General features: G+C 58.7%; 2 protein-coding genes across 2 annotated transcripts; one reads left to right on the forward strand and one right to left on the reverse strand.

Annotated features, from left to right (window-relative positions):
* The first annotated feature begins 271 nt into the window (after positions 1-271).
* On the forward strand, positions 272-6,542 carry SMCR8 (SMCR8-C9orf72 complex subunit). The gene is made up of 2 exons (XM_068207234.1): positions 272-2,685; positions 4,687-6,542. The coding sequence occupies exons 1-2, from the start codon at positions 341-343 to the stop codon at positions 5,138-5,140; spliced, it is 2,799 nt and encodes a 932-aa protein (XP_068063335.1). The 5' UTR covers positions 272-340; the 3' UTR covers positions 5,141-6,542.
* Positions 6,543-9,293: 2,751 nt separating this feature from the next.
* On the reverse strand, positions 9,294-14,176 carry SHMT1 (serine hydroxymethyltransferase 1). The gene is made up of 11 exons (XM_068207235.1): positions 13,790-14,176; positions 13,349-13,494; positions 12,925-13,040; positions 12,674-12,834; positions 12,426-12,507; positions 11,965-12,177; positions 11,608-11,724; positions 11,144-11,266; positions 10,839-10,955; positions 10,613-10,723; positions 9,294-10,190 (listed from the first exon to the last, which is right to left on the reverse strand). The coding sequence occupies exons 1-11, from the start codon at positions 13,880-13,882 to the stop codon at positions 10,021-10,023; spliced, it is 1,449 nt and encodes a 482-aa protein (XP_068063336.1). The 5' UTR covers positions 13,883-14,176; the 3' UTR covers positions 9,294-10,020.
* Positions 14,177-16,816: the final 2,640 nt, after the last annotated feature.

The raw sequence follows: 16,816 nt of genomic DNA on the forward strand, positions 1-16,816 counted from the left end.
TTTTCCGCCGCCCGCTGGGCCCGTCCCGGGATCGGTAACGACAAAGGGCGACGACGTTAAATATAAACAAAGCCAGCTGAGGAAGAGGAGAAGGAGGAGGAGGCGGTGGCGTCGCTTCCTGCCGGCGGGGTCAGAGGCCGCGCGTCATGTGACTCCAAGATGGCTGCGGGGCCGTGAGGAGGCGGCGGCTCCGGCCATGGCGGCGGCGTGAGGGGGACACGGGGCTGCGGCTGCGGCGGGGCCGGGCCGGGGCTGCGCCGGTGCCTCCCGCGGGGCCCGGCGGTGGCGGCGGGACCGGGGGCGCGTCGCTGCTCCATGTCGGTCCCGTCCTGCGGGAAATATGATCAGCGCCCCTGACGTGGTGGCCTTCACCAGGGAGGAGGAGCTGGAGGATGATCTGTACCGCGAGCCGCCCCTGCCCGAGGAGTACTCGGTGCCGCTGTTCCCCTTCGCCGGCCAGGGCGCCAACCCCTGGGCCAAGGTCGCCGGCTCCAAGTTCACCCGGGACTTCATCCTCATCTCCGAGTTCTCGGAGCAAGTGGGGCCCCAGCCCCTCCTGACCATCCCCGATGACGCCAAGGTGTCGGGCACCTTCGATCTCAATTATTTTTCCCTGCGGATCATGTCTGTGGATTACCAGGCATCCTTTGTGGGGCACCCTCCCGGCTCTGCCTACCCGAAGCTGAACTTTGTGGAGGATTCCAAGGTGGTGCTGGGGGACTCCAAGGAAGGGGCCTTTGCCTACGTGCACCACTTGACCCTGTATGACCTGGAGGCCAGGGGCTTTGTGAGGCCGTTCTGCATGGCCTATATTTCTGCTGACGAGCTCAAAATCATGCAGCAGTTTCAGGAACTCTCCACCGAGTTCTCCAAAGCCTCCGAATGCCTGAAGACGGGGAACCGGAAAGCTTTCGCCAATGAACTGGAAAAGAAACTAAAAGATCTTGACTACACCAGGACCGTCCTGCACAACGAGACTGAGCAACAGAAGAAAGCCAACGACAAGGGGTATTACACAACCCAGGCCATTGAGAAGGCCAACGAGCTGGCCAGTGTGGAAAAGTCAATCATCGAGCACCAAGACCTGCTGAGGCAAATCCGGTCATATCCCTACAGGAAGCTGAAGGACTCTGAATTCCACCCCTACGAGCCAGAGTGTGCCCTGGACCGGGCTGACGTGGGCAACGATCAGGACCCGACTGCCTCCGACCCCGCTGAGCCCGGAGAAACTCACCTTTACACCCACGTGCCATCCTACACCCCCAAACTCATCAAAGCCAAGTCTGCCAAGTGCTTTGACAAGAAGCTGAAGACACTGGAGGAACTCTGTGATGTTTATTTTTTCACCCAGACCCTTGAGCAGTTGCACCATATCGAGAGGACTTTTCGAGGGGATGTTTGTTACCTCCTGACAGAGCAGATCAGCCGGGCTCTCCTAAAGCAACAGAGTGTCACCAACTTCCTCTTTGAGGATGTGTCTTTCCTGGATGAAAAACCTCCTGAAAGACAGTACAGAGGCTGCCAGGGGCTCGGCCAAGATGCCGTAGATGAAAAGTGTTCAGAAGAGTCCCTTGCTCCTAAAGTGATCATCAGCCTGGGCTCCTACAAGTCCAGTGTGGAGTGTGTGCCCATCAAGATGGAGCAGGAAATGGAGGACTCTGAAGAGCCCAAAATGTCTGAGTCTGTGATGTCTGAGCACCAGGAGAACCTGGACTATCTGGATGCAGATATCAAAGGCAGCATCAGTAGCGGGGAGAGCATCGAGGTGCTGGGAACGGAGAAGTCGGGATCTGGGCTGGCAAAGTCGGAGAGCCAGGCCAGCCTGCCCGTCATTCCCAGCCCCCAGGCGGGCCGGAGCAAGGTGGGCAGCCGGCGCACGGTCAGCGAGGACAGCATCGAGGTGCTCAGCACGTGTCCCTCCGAGTCCCTCATCCCAGAGGACTTCAAAGCGAGCTACCCAAGTGCCATTAACGAGGAGCCCTACGCCGATGATGACGAGGGAGGCCTTCGCTTCACCCCCAGAGCAAACCCGGGCGTCGACGATGGGCAGGACGACATGTCAAAGCAAGAAAGCTTAGTGCAGGTGGATGCTGCCTGTTGTATCGGGAAGGAGAGTCCCAACTTCCTGGAGCCCCTGCCCGAGCTGGGGCAGAAGCCGTGCGAGGAGGACGGGGTGGTGCGGATCCCCCCGCAGCCGTACCGGCCGGCCGAGCAGGGGCTGCGCGGGGGCTTCCCCTCCCACGAGGGCCTCTCGGGGGGGCTCCTGCCCTACGAGCTCGACTCGCGCTACCTGACGGGCAGCAGGGAGGTGAGTAAGAGCAGCCTGGACGAGTGCTCGGACTCCACGAGCTACATCAGCAGCGCCGCCTCCACGTGCTCCGACAGGACCCCGTCTCCCGCCCACCTGGCCTGCGCGGCCGGGGAGAGGCACAGAAAGAGGGCCGGGCAGAACGCGCTGCGCTTCATCCGCCAGTACCCCTTTGCCCACCCCGCCATCTACTCCCTGCTCAGCGGGAGGACCCTGGTCGTGCTGGGGGAGGACGAGGCCATGGTCAAGAGGCTCGTGACGGCGCTCTCCATCTTCGTGCCCAACTGCGGCGCGTACGCCAAGCCCGTGAAGCACTGGGTCACCTCTGCTCTGCACTTGGTGGATTTCCAGAAGTGGAAGTTGATTGGACTCCAGAGGTAAATGCAAGGATCTGATTGCTTTAGTAGAGTTGAGGTGTGTGGTAAGAACTTCATCTCAGAGGGCAGTGGGTGTGCAGGGGTGGTCTCTTAATTACCAACATAGATGCCACGAATTTCTGCTGGTGGGATTTATTTTGGAAAAGGAGTAGACTTATCCTTGTATCCAGCCTCACTGGGGAGTCAATATTTAAAACAGCACTTGCTGCCTGCCTCAGGTGAGTTACTTGGCCAGGAGGTTTTTGCCTGGCAAAGCAGAGAACAAACACCTGGGTCATGCTGGGTTCCTGCCTGATCTGATACAAGTGTTCCTGGAGCCCCTTGGGTGCTCTGCTTTGCCATCTCCTGCTGGAACTCTTCTCACATTTCTAGCTGGAATATTAGGGTAAATGGTGCTGTGCTGGAGGGGAGGGTTTTTTCTTCTGGAGCCTATTGAAGAGGTGTTGAGGTCTGTAGGTTAGAATTGGAGTGCAGCACCTCAGTCTGTGCTGGTGAAGAAGAAAGGTCCCTGGAGTTGTGCAGGAGCAGTGTTGGGATTGTAGGAAACCTCTGCTTAGGGTGAGAACTGTCCCAAAAACAAGTGCCCCTTCCCCGCACTCAGTCCTGAACTATGGCTTCACAGCTCATATTAGCAAAGAATGTTTGCTCAGCTCAAGGGCCCTGCCCTTGTTGATGTTATGAAAAGGATTTTTTTGTGTGTTCCAGGATGTGTTCTGTGCTTTGGGTGCAGGTATGGCAGGGAATGGCCATTGCTGTCACCAGTGTGGAAAACATGAGTCAGAGTGGCAGACAGTGCTCAGAGCCAGGCTGGAACAGCTCCTGCAGGAGTGTTTGTAAACAGCAGGAAAATTAAAACACAGAAACCTGCTTTCTGAGCTGCAGAGTATTGTATTGCTGGGGGATGTGGATGCTGAAATTATCCAAAACTGCGAGTTTGCTCTCATTTCTGTGCTTGTGAGGCAGGATGACAGCTCTCTCAGCAGCTGCTCGCAAGCTCTCTGTCTGTCAGTGAGGTTTTTAAAAACCCCAAGTGTTTACTCGTTGCTCAATGTTTGTGGTTAGATGCCATTTTTATAAACAGAAATCTTTATTTAAGAACTGCCTGTAACATGTGTCAGTCATTTCAGCTCTCCTCTGTGGAATGTTAATTAAGTGTTCAGTTTAATGTGGGCGCTCTCCACAAACCTTTTGTAGGAGAGCTCTGGGAAGGAATTTAGAGGCTGAACTATTTATTCCAGTAAGGATCCTGTGTCTCCTATGGCCAGGTGCTGCCTGGGCACTGGGGCAGCCCCTACACCAGCTGGGGCTCCCAGTTTGGGGCTGGGAACTGTATCTCAGCCCAGCAACTATCACCACGAAGAATGGAGGAGCTGAAGGGTTTGTGTAGGCTTGTAATTTGCATTTCAATAACGTTAGGTTAAGCTTGGTGGGTAATTGTATCCTTGTGAGCATGCTGTGGGTTTGCACCTGAGTGACAAAGAGCCAGACTCAGCCACGGAATGTTGTGGGTTAAGGATGGTTCTCTCTTTTAGGAAATTCGCAAGGTTCTGCTCCACTCAGGGCTTCGACCACCTCAGAGCAGCTCCCTCCCAAAGCGATTTGGGGGGAATGTGGAGATCTTGGAAAGAGGGGGACTGCTTTGGGTTTCTGAGTCACATCGGGAGGCTTCCAGCTGCCGTAAGATGTGTCTGTTCACCAGAAATGTCCTCTGCATGTCCCTCTGCATGTCACTGAGGGAGGAAGCTGACCAGAAGTGTGGTGGTTTATGCTGCAGCATGCACAGTACAGATCAGGGCATGTGGGGATCCAGGGAATTGAGGTTTCTTTAGGATCTGGCAGGCTGGAGAGCCAATTTGTCCCCCGCTAGGTTTTATTCACCCACAGAGATCTTGCACCAGCTCATCAGCTAGGGAGAAACTCCACGGGATACAGGGCACGGACACACCCTGCTGCTTAAATCCTGGCTCCCCTGCAGCCCTGACCTGTCTGTTGCTGTTGCAGGGCAGTGTCCCCTGCCGGGGTGAACGTGCTGCACGCCCTGAGCCGGTACAGCCGCTACCTGAGCATCCTGGACGCCGACAGCAAGACCCTGCGCTGCCCCCTCTACAAGGGCACCGTGGTGGCCCGGCTGGCCGACCACCGCACGCAGATCAAGCGTGGCAGCACCTACTACATGCACGTCCAAAGCATCCTCACCCAGCTGTGTTCTAAAGCCTTCCTCTACACCTTCTGCCATCATTTGCACCTTCCCATCAGCGAAAGGGAACCGGAGGAATCCGTTGTGAATCGCAGGATGAACTTCCTAAAGCTTCAACTGGGCCTTGCAAATGAAGATATCAAAATCGTGCAGTACTTGGCCGAGCTGCTGAAGCTGCACTACATTCAGGAACCGGGGCAGGGGGGCAACCCCCTGCTCAGATTTGACTATGTTCCCAGCTTTTTGTACAAAATCTAGCCTTGCACAGGCCGTGTGCCCACGTGCTCGGAGTCTGACAGAGCTCATCCGTGCTTGACATTGCCGCTGTCTGCAGTAGCTCTCACACATCGGGAAGGGGCCCAGGTGTTGGTGTCTCTGCTCCGCAGAAATCCAGGTCTGCAGGAGTGGATTTCTGGGTGTTCCCTGTAGCCAAAAGCGTAGATGTTCCATCACATAAACCGTCGGGCACTCTGTAAACGTTAGAAGGGGCACTGTTAAAGTGGATCACGGCAGCATCCCGGGGGTTATGGCATGAGGGGAGGTGGGCTATCTCGGGGATCAATACTGACTAGTGTGCAGCCCCCCCATATAGCACAGTGTCCTGCACGCTTCTGCCAGAACCCTGAGCACTGTCACTCCCTTCCAAGGAGCCAGGGCTGTGATCAGAGGTGTAAAGGCCATGTGAAGTTTTGTATCCACTGATGTGACTGTCACGGGAGTGTAGCTCAGAGCCCCCTGGCAGGGCAGCAGCTCACAGGTCCATGCACAGCCACAGTGGATGGTGTCCCTTCCTGCACTGAGTTTCTGGGCACTTCCCAGGATAGGTTGTCCCTGAGTGAGTGGGAGCACAGTGGAGGCACTCATGCTTCTCTCCAGAAAGGGTTTCCCAGTGTCTCCCAGCTTTGTTAAAATCAGGAAGGTGGAAGCACTCCCTGAGGCTGGTGAGCCCCGAGGGAGGCGCCGGCCGCTGCGAATGTAGAGCACTGTGCCTTGTTCATGTAGAGCACTGTGCCTTGTTCATTTGTCACGTCCGATTGCTGGGCGGCCTCCGAGCAGGCTGCAGGGAGGCTGGGAATCCTCAACTGTGAGGTCAGGGGTGGCTTTTTAAAGACAGAAGGGAACTGAAGGAGGGTGAGGGCCCTCTTTTTAGGTGCTTTTTGTGATGGGGAAACAATGTGATTTCCATTGGAGCCACGCTGTTAGCACAGGCTGCCTGGCTGGTGAGGTACAAGCGCTCAGGAGAGATTGGGGATGAAGGTACTGGATTCTATGTTTTAACCATAATAGTTTATTTTATTTTATTTTGCTGGGGAGTTGGCATTTGTGCTTTGTGGTAAAACAGGGCTGGCATTGCTGCCTGCTGCTCCTGGCTGAGCCATTGTCACGTCCTGACTACCTCTCCCGGGGCTCCTGGGTGGCTCTGGATGGGGCAGAACTGCTGCTCTCTGAGCCTGGCTACTGAGAACTTTTCCTTTCAAAGCTTCTGTGCCATAAAGGATGTGCCACCAACGTGGTGACACTCGCAGATCGTTCCTGTCAGTGCCCAAAGCTTTGTGCCTGGGCACAGCACTTCCCTCTGGAGTCTCGTAGGTGATACTGAGCCTGGGCTGCTCTGCCCGGTGCCATGTGGCAGTAGCAGCTCCCAAGGTACTTCTAAGTACCTTGAAAGGAAAGCTAATCTTGGTTTCTAGGAAAGCTAATCCTGGTTTTAATTCTTTTTAATGCTGATTATGGGGTGAGAGCAGCTGACATCATACAAGAGCTGATCTGTTCTTTGGTTTGTTGGGGTTTTTTTTAAACTTCTGTTTATGGTGATAATGTGAGGCAGTTTTGGAGATGAATGTGATCTTCCTTCTGAGTCTGGGAAGTTTCTGTGTACAGCCTGGGGTTCCCCAGCATGGCTTAGACCCCACTGAGACTTGCTGTGAGACCTGCACTCCTCCAAAACCATGTCTGGAGGCAGGGAGGCTCCCTGGGGAGGCTGTCATTTTGCACCAGCATCAGTGCCTCAGGATTGTGCCACCTCCTCCTCTCCCCTGGAAAGGGCTCTGGGGTATAAACCAGCAGGGCAGAAAAGTTGTTTTTAAGGTTATTGCTGTTTGTGGTGGCTCAGTCAAGTTGGCCTGTAGTACACTCCAGAGAGATTTCCTGGGTCAGGGGTTGCTTGTGATGGTGTTTTGAGGTCATGGTTGGAAGCAGTGTAGTGTGGCCTTTGCTGAAGGTGAGCTTCTCACCTTTATAGCATGTTCAAAGCCTCTTCCTGTCCTGCCTGTGCCCTCCTGTCTCATGTGAGCTGAGTCTGCTGGTGAAAGGCCTCCGTGTCCATCCAGTTGGCTGCTTCCTGAAGTGACTCAAGGTGCCCCTTGATTGATTTGTGCACACCCAAACTTCCACAGTAAAGCTGAGGTGAGATTCCCTGGGGGAAGAGGCATCTGGGTAGATGAGTAATGCAGGTGACACCAGGCAGATGAAAGCTCCCAGCAACCTGCTCTGGAGCAGTGCTCAAAGCAGTGAGAAACCACCTAGTGCTGTTTGGGTTTAAGGAGGGAGGGAGGGGACAGACTTTTTTTCCTGCTGACTCACTCATGTCTTCCTCCAGCACGGAGTGGGAGAGATGATTCGTGGTGGCTCATCTTAGTCACAGTGGTCTCGACCTGTGGTGTTCAGCTGTGCTCATAAATTGATAAATAACTCACTTCTTACTCCCTCTGTCCAACCTGTAGTAGTTCAAGGCTGTGTTGAGCAATACTTGCACTACCACCTGTCTGACCTGCTTCACCTCTCTGCCACAAAGGAGCCCTGACTGGGGAGGATGCCCTGGGGGCTTGGCTGGAACATCATCCCATTCCCAACGGGAGCTCTGGGATTATCTGCAACTGGGAGCTGTGGAGAAACACGCCCTGGAGTGTTTGTCCTCCTTTCAGCAGTGTAACCTCTGAACTTGGACTGGAAAAGGGGGAGTTGACACCGGGCTGTGGCACCTCTGTGCATTTGGAGCCCTCTGCTTGTGGTGGCAGAAACTGGGGAAATTCCAAGGGCAGCTGGTGTTTGGGAGCTGAGTTCCTCTTTCCTCTGTAATTTCTCTGTCTCTGTTTTTCTGCTGCTGTACAGTACAGATCCCTGTATTGGCACTTTTGGACTTCCCCCCATCTCTGGTGTGGTTCCTCACCAGTTCCTGATATTCACGGACTAACAACAAGCCACAACCTTTGCACTGATAGCTCCCGCCACGCGTTCTGGCACGTGTGTCATCGTCGTCTTGCCTGAGCCATCCTTCCACGAGGAGCAGGGTGGGTTCCTGGCAGTGGCAGTGCCATCCTCACCAGCCTTTCAGCTGCCAGGGCCAGCGGTACCCTGCATGGCCGTCCCCTGCTTTCGTGAGGGCTGCCAGCCCAGCATGTCCCCGCTCCCGCACGGCCAGGCTGGCTGCCCCCTCGCTGCCGGGGAGAGGAGATGTTCGAGCTGACCGAGAATTCATCAGAGCAGAAGCCTCCCCCGGCCAGGAGGGAGGGCTCCCGTCTCCCACTCCTGCTCTTCCCAGCTGCCAGCCCCTGCTCTGCTCTCCACTAACCCACTGCTTCCAGCTCCCACCCCAGGAGGCTCAGCCATAGCTGTAGGTGATCTTAACCCTACAAAGGTTTCATTTCTCAGAGAAACAGTGCTCAGATTTCCTTTCATCTGATAGCAATCACTTCTGAGCAGCTCCACAGCTGCCTTGCCTCGGCAGGGAGGAGTTGCCTATACTCTAGCAATATTCACCGTGGTGGGAGGGTGGGAGAGGCACTCCAGGGGTGGGAGCTGATGGCTCTGTGCCCCCAGACCAGTTCTTTGGGTTTTATTGAGTGTGAGGGTCCTGAGCCTCCTGGTCTGGTGGTGGGGGCCAGCCCATGCTGCAGATTCCCGGAGCTGGGCAGGACCTGGGGCTTGTAGCAGCACAGTGAGAAGGCTCCTGTAACAGGGTGTGAGGGAATTCAGGGAGCTGCCCAGGCTGCAGGAGAACACCTGCCCCAGAGCACAATGTCAGAGCACCAAACTGCACCCCGATATTGGAGGGGTCACAAACCCCCACCCACTGCTCCCTGAGACGGATTTAACTGGAAGGCAGAAGCAGGGTACCCGGTCCTGCCGGCGGCACGGCTGCTGGCCACGGGGATGGGGCTGGGCTCGGAGCTGCCTCTGAAGGCTGCCAGGAGGCTGTGATGAATTCTCATCTTATTTTAAAAGCACTGTATCCTATTCCTGCATGTTGAGTTCCGTGTGTGTGCCTGTGCGTGCCGAATGCTTGCGTCAGTAGTTAGGGCGAGTGTGACCGGGAGAAATCCAAGAAGCATGTCTTAGTGTCGTGCTGTAAGTGTTACTGCACAAGAGTTTAACAGATGTTAACACCAAATGACTAGTCTGAGAAATGTACTTTTAAAAAAAAATATTTATTTGGGCTCAGATATTTTTGAAATACAAAAAAAAAGAAAAAAACACTTGGTTGTATTTTTTAAAGCTTATAATTCTTGTCATACGTTGTGGTTAAATTCTTAATTTTACCGTGCTTATTAAAAAATGGTTCAACCTAAGCTTTGTGCCAAGGGGTCTGAGAAAATACTGGTTAGGATGGGATGGTGATCCCAGGAGGGATGTTCAGGACAAGGCTTGGCCTTGTCGTAGCCTGTGGAGGTGGCAAGGCACAGAGGATGAAGGGGAATCCTCGAGGCTGAAACCAGGGGGACTTTTAGTGGCTGTGAGGTTTCTGGTGCAGCTGGAGCCCCTGTCCCTCACACTGCCATGGGCAGGGTGTCCAGGGAATGTGGACAGACCAGCCTAAATGTCATCTGCTGCTCCGCAGCCAGCAGGAGCTGGATGGCACCTGGCCATGAGGTGAGGGTGTCCTGGTGCTCGGTCCCAGTGGTGACACAGCGGGGAAGGGCTGGTGTCCCCACAGGGGTTGTACTCTTGTACTCTTGGGGTCCCTGTGCCCCACATGGGAGGGGAAAGGGGAGTAAGAGCCAAAGGAGGAGCTGTTGCTGCAGCTCCACAGGGAAGTGCAGGGAGAAGGCACTGGGATGTTGGTCTCAGGCTGGGGATTGTGGGTGTGCCACGATCCCGGCTACTCCCGTGGCTCTGGGAGCGGGCATGGCTGTGTCCCCTTACAGGACAGGCAGCCCTGGGAGCGGGAACGTGCCTGCGAAGGCTTCCACCTCTTCCTTCAGTGCCTTCAGCTCCCCACGGTATTTTGGGTCCTCCAATTTGTCCTTGAATTCCTTCAGCGTGGCCTTGGGGCTCATGTCCTTCTGCACACGCAGAGCCAGCTCAATCCCTGCCGGGATGGGAGATGTCTTGGTCAGCCCTCGCAGCTGCTGCCTCCCATGGCTCTCCCAGCCCTGCTGCTCCCTGGGACACAGCCCTGCTCCCTCCCTCCTTCCCATCTGAGGGACTTGCTGCCCAGGGAAGCAACTTGGAACTCCTGAGGACAACTGAGAGAAAACTGCGAGAGGGACAGGCTTTCAGCCCGCTGCCTGTGCAGTGGGGAGAGTTTGGCTGGTCCCAGCTGTGGCCAGATGCCCTCCCCCACATCCAGATGTGGAGGTAGGATGATTATTCCTCACTGGTGGGTGTGCTCCCTTGCCAGCCGTGGCGATGGCTCCAGCGTGGCTCAGCTGGTGCCTCCTCACCCGGGGGAGCTGCCCTGGTCCAGGCTGGTGCTGGAGCTGAGGCCTGGCCCACACGCCCCTGGCTCACCTTTGTGGATGTACTGGGCCACCTTGCGGAAGTCGTCCTGCCGGAAGCCGCGCGAGGTGAGAGCCGGCGTCCCGAAGCGGAGGCCGCTGGGCCGCAGGGCGCTGACATCACCTGCAGCACAGCGGGGCACATGTGACCAAACCTGGCACCCAAACCACCGCCTGTGGGACTCCAGCCTGGCTCCTGGAGCGGACCAGGAGCTGGCAGAGCTTGTGGGATCTCTCACCAGGGCACGTGTTCTTGTTGCAGGCGATGGAGCAGAGCTCCAGCACCCGCTCGGCCCGGCCGCCGTCTGTGCCTTTGCTGCGCAGGTCCACGAGGATCAGGTGATTGTCAGAGCCCCCTGCAAAGAGAGGGGTTTGCTGGGATTGGGGAAATGCTGCTCCCGCAGGAAACTTCACCAAAAGAAGACTTGAGATGTAACAAGGGGTGAGGAATTGACCAACAGAGCCCTGCCCACGGTGTCCTTGAAGAGCTGCCCTGGTCAGACCCCAGGGTCAGCCCCATCCCACTGCGGAGACGTGTCCTCACCCGTGACAATGTCGTAGCCCATCTCCATCAGTGCTGATGAGAGTGCCTTGCAGTTGGCCACCACCTGCTGCTGGTAAGCCTTGAACTCAGGTGTCATGGCCTGATGCAGCGCCACGGCGATCCCTGTGGATAGAGGCAGGCAGGGTCAGATTTGGGGGGCTCCCCCCAGCAATGGCACTGCTAGCAGAAGCCATACTGGAGTTGAACAAACTAATGGACTGATCCTTCCTTTCCCCTCTCCAGGCTGGTGGCATTGCCATGAGCCAAAACACAGGATAGGACACTTGGTCACTCCTTGGGCAATGCTGGATCAACCAGCTGCCTTTTGCCACAGAGTCCCCAGGCTGTGAGCCCTGTAAGGCAGCTGGAACCTCCCGTGCTGCTGCTGGGGTCAGAGCCCTGCCAGGACAACATTGCCAGCTCCCTCTGCCATGCTGGAGCTGGCAGCCAGCCTGGCTGCATACCTGCAATGGCGTGGTTGTGTGGACCTCCCTGCAGCCCTGGGAACACCGCCTGGTTGATGAGGCTCTCCAGGTTGTAGAGGGTCTCCTTGCCTGTCTTGGGGTCCACGCTGCGGGTTCCTGTGAGACAGGGAGGACATGGTGACAAGGCAGCACAGCCATCCTTCCACGAGCTGCTTTCACCCCCTGGCTGCTCACAGCAGGCACAGTGGTTGTTCCTCTTCAAATCTGAGCCAGGGTTAGCCCAGGGAAGCTCCCCAGACACTCCCAGGATCTTTCTGCCCTCCCTCCTTCCCAGTTAGAGCAGGGAGGAGCGTTAACTTGCAGCGCTTCTCCCGGCAGCGCAGGCAGGTCGGGCACCTTTGCGGTAGAAGATCATGCCGGCCCTGCAGCCCCGCAGGGTCTTGTGGGTGGTGGTGGAGACGATGTCGCAGTGGTCGAAGGGCGAGGGCACCACGCCGGCGGCCACCAGCCCGCTGATGTGGGCCATGTCGGCCATGAGGTAGGCCCCGTTGTCGTCGGCGATCTTCCGCATGCGGGCGTAGTCCAGGTTCCGCGAGTAGCAGCTGACACCTGCGGGGACAGGCGGTGAGGAGGGGACAGGAGCAGATGTGCAGGACCCTGGGACAGCCCCAGGACCAGGCCTGCAGTGTGGACAGCCCAGCTGGGGACAGTGCACGAGCTCCTTCCAGCGTGGTTGTGTTGGAGGTTTCCTCCTGGCACTGCAGCATCCATGAGCTTACGGGGGTGCTGCTGGCTTCAGGGAGGCACCCCCACCCTGGCTGTGCCACCAGAGAGGTTGGTACAGGTGTGATCCTTACCTGCTATGATCAGCTTGGGGTGGAAGAGCCGGGCGTTCTCCTCCAGCTTGTCATAGTCGATGTAACCGGTCTTGGGGTTGACCTGGGAGAGGAAGAGGAGGGTTTAGCCACCTCGCTGCAGTGAAGATCAGCTGCAGTGCTGTCCTGCAGGAGAGGGTGCTGGCAGCCCGATGCTGGTATTTTTAACCTTATGAAACACCAACACTTAGGAAAACTGCACCCTGGCTCTGGCTGGAGCAGCTCTTTACCTTGTAGGGCATGGACTCAAAGAAGACAGAGGTGGCAGAGATCTTCTTCTTGTCCGTCATGAAGCCGTGGGTGAGGTGGCCACCATCGGGCAGGTCCAGCCCCATGATCCTGCCGTGGGGCTCCACCAGGGCCGTGTACACCGCAAAGTTTGCGGGTGACCCTGCAGCGAGAGCGCACCGGGCTGGTTATGAATGCTGGGGCACACAGGGGCCTGGGCAAACCGTCCTGGCTCTCCTGAGCACCCCAATACCTGAGTAGGGCTGGACATTGACTCCCCACTTCTGGGGGTCGAGCTGGTAAGCCTGCAGGGCTCGCTTCTGGCACAGCCTTTCCAGCTCGTCCACAAACTCCGTCCCGCCGTAGTACCTGCAGTAAAGGACAGGGCAGGGGTAAAACCAAACTCATTACTCAGACAAGCCCTGTGACCAAGCTGGGGAGAAACTGGGGTGATGCCCCTTTTGTGCAGCCACAGCAGACATGACCCCGCTGAGACAGTCCCTTGTGTGGCCAAGGACAGAGGTCGAGAAGGTCAGAGCCTGTCCTAGAAGAGCCTGGCTGCCAGCATAAGGACACTGCTTCCTTCCCTGAGGTGAGGCCTGGCAGGATGGGGGGTTTCTCTCCCTCCCTGCAAGGCTTTGGGTTGGTGGGCCTTAGCCCCAGCCCTAGCCCCATACCTCTGTCCTGGGTAACCCTCGGAGTATTTGTTGTTCATGCAGGATCCCAGGGCCTCCAGGACTGCTCGGCTTGCAAAGTTCTCCGATGCAATTAACTCCAGCCCCAGCCTCTGCCGCTGCTTCTCCTTCTTGATGATGCTGTGCACCTTTGGGAGAGGAGAGAAATGGCTTCAGCCATGCTGGCTCTGCACGGAGATGTGGATGCCCCACCACAGGGACAGGGCTTGGAGAGGAGCCTGGAAAGGTGCTGGAGGTCAGAGACGTGATCCCTTCTTGGCGCAGCTGATCCCGACCAGTCACAGAGAGGGCACAGAGGATGGATGGGTTCCAGCAGCTCAGCCTTGGACCCTGCCATGTCCTTGGCTTGACAAGGTCAGCATCCCCACGGCTGGCTGGGGGATGAATGAAGCAGCTGGGCCGGAGCCAGGAAGGGGCTCTCACCTCTGGGTCGTTGGTGTCCAGCGGCTCCATCACCATCTTGTTATGGGAGGCCCAGAGCTCGGCGCCGGGGAGGCCCTGTGTGGAGCTCGCCATGGTGCTGCTGCTGGCTCTGAGTCACCTGCCAGGGGAGCAGGGAGTCTGTGGGGTGGCAGCAGGGCTGGGTGCCTACACACGTCCCTGTGCGCTGCCTGCTGCCATCCCACCTATTCCCTGAGAACAGCCATGGGCTGTTGGGTGAGGAAAACACGCACAGCCCCCAGGCTTCCCCTGCTGATTTAAGATCAGTTTGTTAATTACTGTGCTTTGTTAATGTCTGATACTCTCCCATCACCACCCCTCCCTGAGCTCCCCCTGCCCAGCTCGGCAGTGCCTGATGTTTAATTCCAAGGGCAGTGAAGTGCTCATACCCACAGATCTCACTTTTAACACGCTGTGGTGCCCAACACGCTTAAACCTCTTGGCCGCTTTCCCTTGGGCAAAACCCCAGCAGCTCAGAGTCCTGCCCCAAACCCTGACTGAAGCATCTTGTGGAGCGGAGAGGGCCTGAGAGGCAGCAGCTCTGCCTCTGCTTTGTTCCATGGCATGGGTGATGCCCAGGCCTGGCAGGAGCCCTCTGGCCCAGTTGATGCCACTGCTGCTCTTGGGGAAGGAGTAACAGCCCAGCTGCTGCCTTGGCAGGAAACAATGCTTCTTTTTACTCATTAACCCCGCAAGGACGGGTGAAGGTCCGTGAGCAGGTTACTAAGCAATCCCACACGGTTTCCTTGTGCCAAGCTGCCAAAGTCCATTCACGCCGCCCTTGCTGGGCAGGGATGCTCAGCCGTGCTCTGGCCCAAGCCCAGGCCTCGCTGGCAGGGTGGGAACCCTCACGGCCAGAGGGGCTGGGCAGGGCAAAGGGCTGCGAGAGGAGGTGTTCTGGCTCTGAGCAGGATGCAGGTCCTGCATGTCCCCCCAGCACAGGGTGCTGCAGCACTCTCACTCACTGCTTCTGGCTCAGGGGGACAGAGCTGCCATTCCCAGTCAGGATGAGACCCCCGACCCCCCCCCCCCCACCACGGTGGACACCTGGCACCTCAGCTGGAGAACCCCATCCCCGAAGCTCTATCTCCACCTAGTTCTGCAGCCCCTGTATCCCGACTCCATCACCTCCCACACCCCGAGTGCCTGGGGACGCCCCCCTCTGCCCCTGCCACGGGTGGCGGGGACCGGCGCTGCCTGGCCGCTGTGACCCGCAGCGGGATGCCGTGCCCCGGCCCTGCTCTCCCCACGCCGCACGCCCCGGCCCCGGCCCCGGTCCCGGTCCCGGTCCCGGTCCCGGTCCCGGTCCCGGTCCCGGTCCCGGTCCCGGTCCTTACCCGATCCTGACTCCGCTACCGCGCGGGAGCCCGCGCGCTACCATAGCCCGGCCGGGCCCCGCCCCCTCCGCGCCTCGACCAATCAGCGCCGCGCTCCGCCCCGGGTCCGGCGGCGGGGAATACGCTGGGAAGCGCCTGGACCAATCAGCGCCGCGCTCTGCCCCCTGCCCGCCTCCCATTGGCCCGCGCCGGGGCGGGGCTGGCGGCGGGGCCCGCACGTGGTGCCCGGAGCGCGGGTGACCTTGGCCGGGCCGGGGACCCCACGCTGCCACCCCGCCCCTGCCGTCACCCCTGTGCCGTCACCCCTGTGCCGTCACCCCTGTGCCGTCACCCCTCTGCAGTCACCCCTGTGCCGTCACCCCTGTGCCGTCACCCCTGTGCCGTCACCCCTGTGCCGTCACCCCTCTGCAGTTAACCCTGTGCCGTCACCCCTGTGCCGTCACCCCTGTGCCGTCACCCCTGTGCCGTCACCCCGCCCCTGCCGTCACCCCTGTGCCGTCACCCCTGTGCCGTCACCCCTGTGCCGTCACCCCGCCCCTGCCGTCACCCCTGTGCCGTCACCCCTGTGCCGTCACCCCGCCCCTGCCGTCACCCCTGTGCCGTCACCCCTGTGCCGTCACCCCTGTGCCGTCACCTCTCTGCCGTCACCCCTGTGCCGTCACCCCGCCCCTGCCGTCACCCCTGTGCCGTCACCCCTGTGCCGTCACCCCTGTGCCGTCACCCCGCCCCTGCCGTCAACCCTCTGCCGTCACCCCTCTGCCGTCACCCCTCTGCAGTTAACCCTCTGCCGTCACCCCTGTGCCGTCACCCCTGTGCCGTCACCCCTGTGCCGTCACCCCGCCCCTGCCGTCACCCCTCTGCCGTCACCCCTGTGCCGTCACCCCGCCCCTGCCTTCACCCCTGTGCCGTCACCCCTCTGCCGTCATCCCTTGCCGCCACCCCTGTGCCGTCACCCCGCCCCTGCCGTCACCCCTGTGCCGTCACCCCTGTGCCGTCACCCCTCTGCCGTCACCCCTTGCCGCCACCCCTCCTCTGTCGTCACCCCTCTGCCCCTCTGCAGTCACCCCTCTGTCGTCACCCCTCTGCAGTTAACCCTCTGCCGTCACCCCTCTGCAGTCACCCCTCTGCCGTCACCCCTCCTCTAACGTCACCCCTGTGCCGTCACCCCTGTGCCGTCACCCCTGTGCCGTCACCCCTCTGCAGTTACCCCTCTGCCGTCACCCCTGTGCCATCACCCCTGTGCCATCACCCCTCCTCTAACGTCACCCCTCTGCCGTCACTCCTGTGCCATCACCCCTTGCCGCCACCCCTCCTCTGTCGTCACCCCTCTGCCCCTCTGCCGTCACCCCTGTGCCGTCACCCCTTGCCGTCACCCACAGCTCCAGCCCTGCCTGCCGTGCACCCCCAGGTGCTTCTCCCCCAGCCCTTCAGTGTTCCTAGAGTCCCACCCCATGAGCCCAAGGATGGGACACCCCAACACCCTGCAGCAGGCAGGGAGCATTTCCAGGCACCTCCAAAACCCCCCAGCCCAGGCTGTGACGACTGTGTCTCCAGGACAGTGGGTGTGCCAGGCCCTGGCACAGGCTGGGCACGTTGCTGCTGTTGTGGGGAGCAGAGCTGGCCCTGTCCCCCCTGGCGGCAGGGCACCCCAGTGCCCAGAGGGATTTCGTGG

The sequence above is a fragment of the Anomalospiza imberbis genome, chromosome 16, assembly GCF_031753505.1.
Source record: "Anomalospiza imberbis isolate Cuckoo-Finch-1a 21T00152 chromosome 16, ASM3175350v1, whole genome shotgun sequence".
NCBI lineage: Eukaryota > Metazoa > Chordata > Aves > Passeriformes > Viduidae > Anomalospiza > Anomalospiza imberbis.

What these genes read in the sequence shown, in the direction of transcription:
- SHMT1 (XM_068207235.1), bottom strand. Translation starts at nt 13,882, where the DNA reads ATGGCGAGCTCCACACAGGGCCTCCCCGGCGCCGAGCTCTGGGCCTCC. An exon ending in GAGGGTTACCCAGGACAGAG is followed by an intron (nt 13,041 to 13,348) that starts GTATGGGGCTAG and finishes CCTTTACTGCAG; the next exon opens with GTACTACGGCGGGACGGAGT. An exon ending in GGGCTACGACATTGTCACGG is followed by an intron (nt 10,956 to 11,143) that starts GTGAGGACACGT and finishes CTCTCTTTGCAG; the next exon opens with GGGGCTCTGACAATCACCTG.
- SMCR8 (XM_068207234.1), top strand. Translation starts at nt 341, where the DNA reads ATGATCAGCGCCCCTGACGTGGTGGCCTTCACCAGGGAGGAGGAGCTG. An exon ending in AAGTTGATTGGACTCCAGAG is followed by an intron (nt 2,686 to 4,686) that starts GTAAATGCAAGG and finishes TTGCTGTTGCAG; the next exon opens with GGCAGTGTCCCCTGCCGGGG.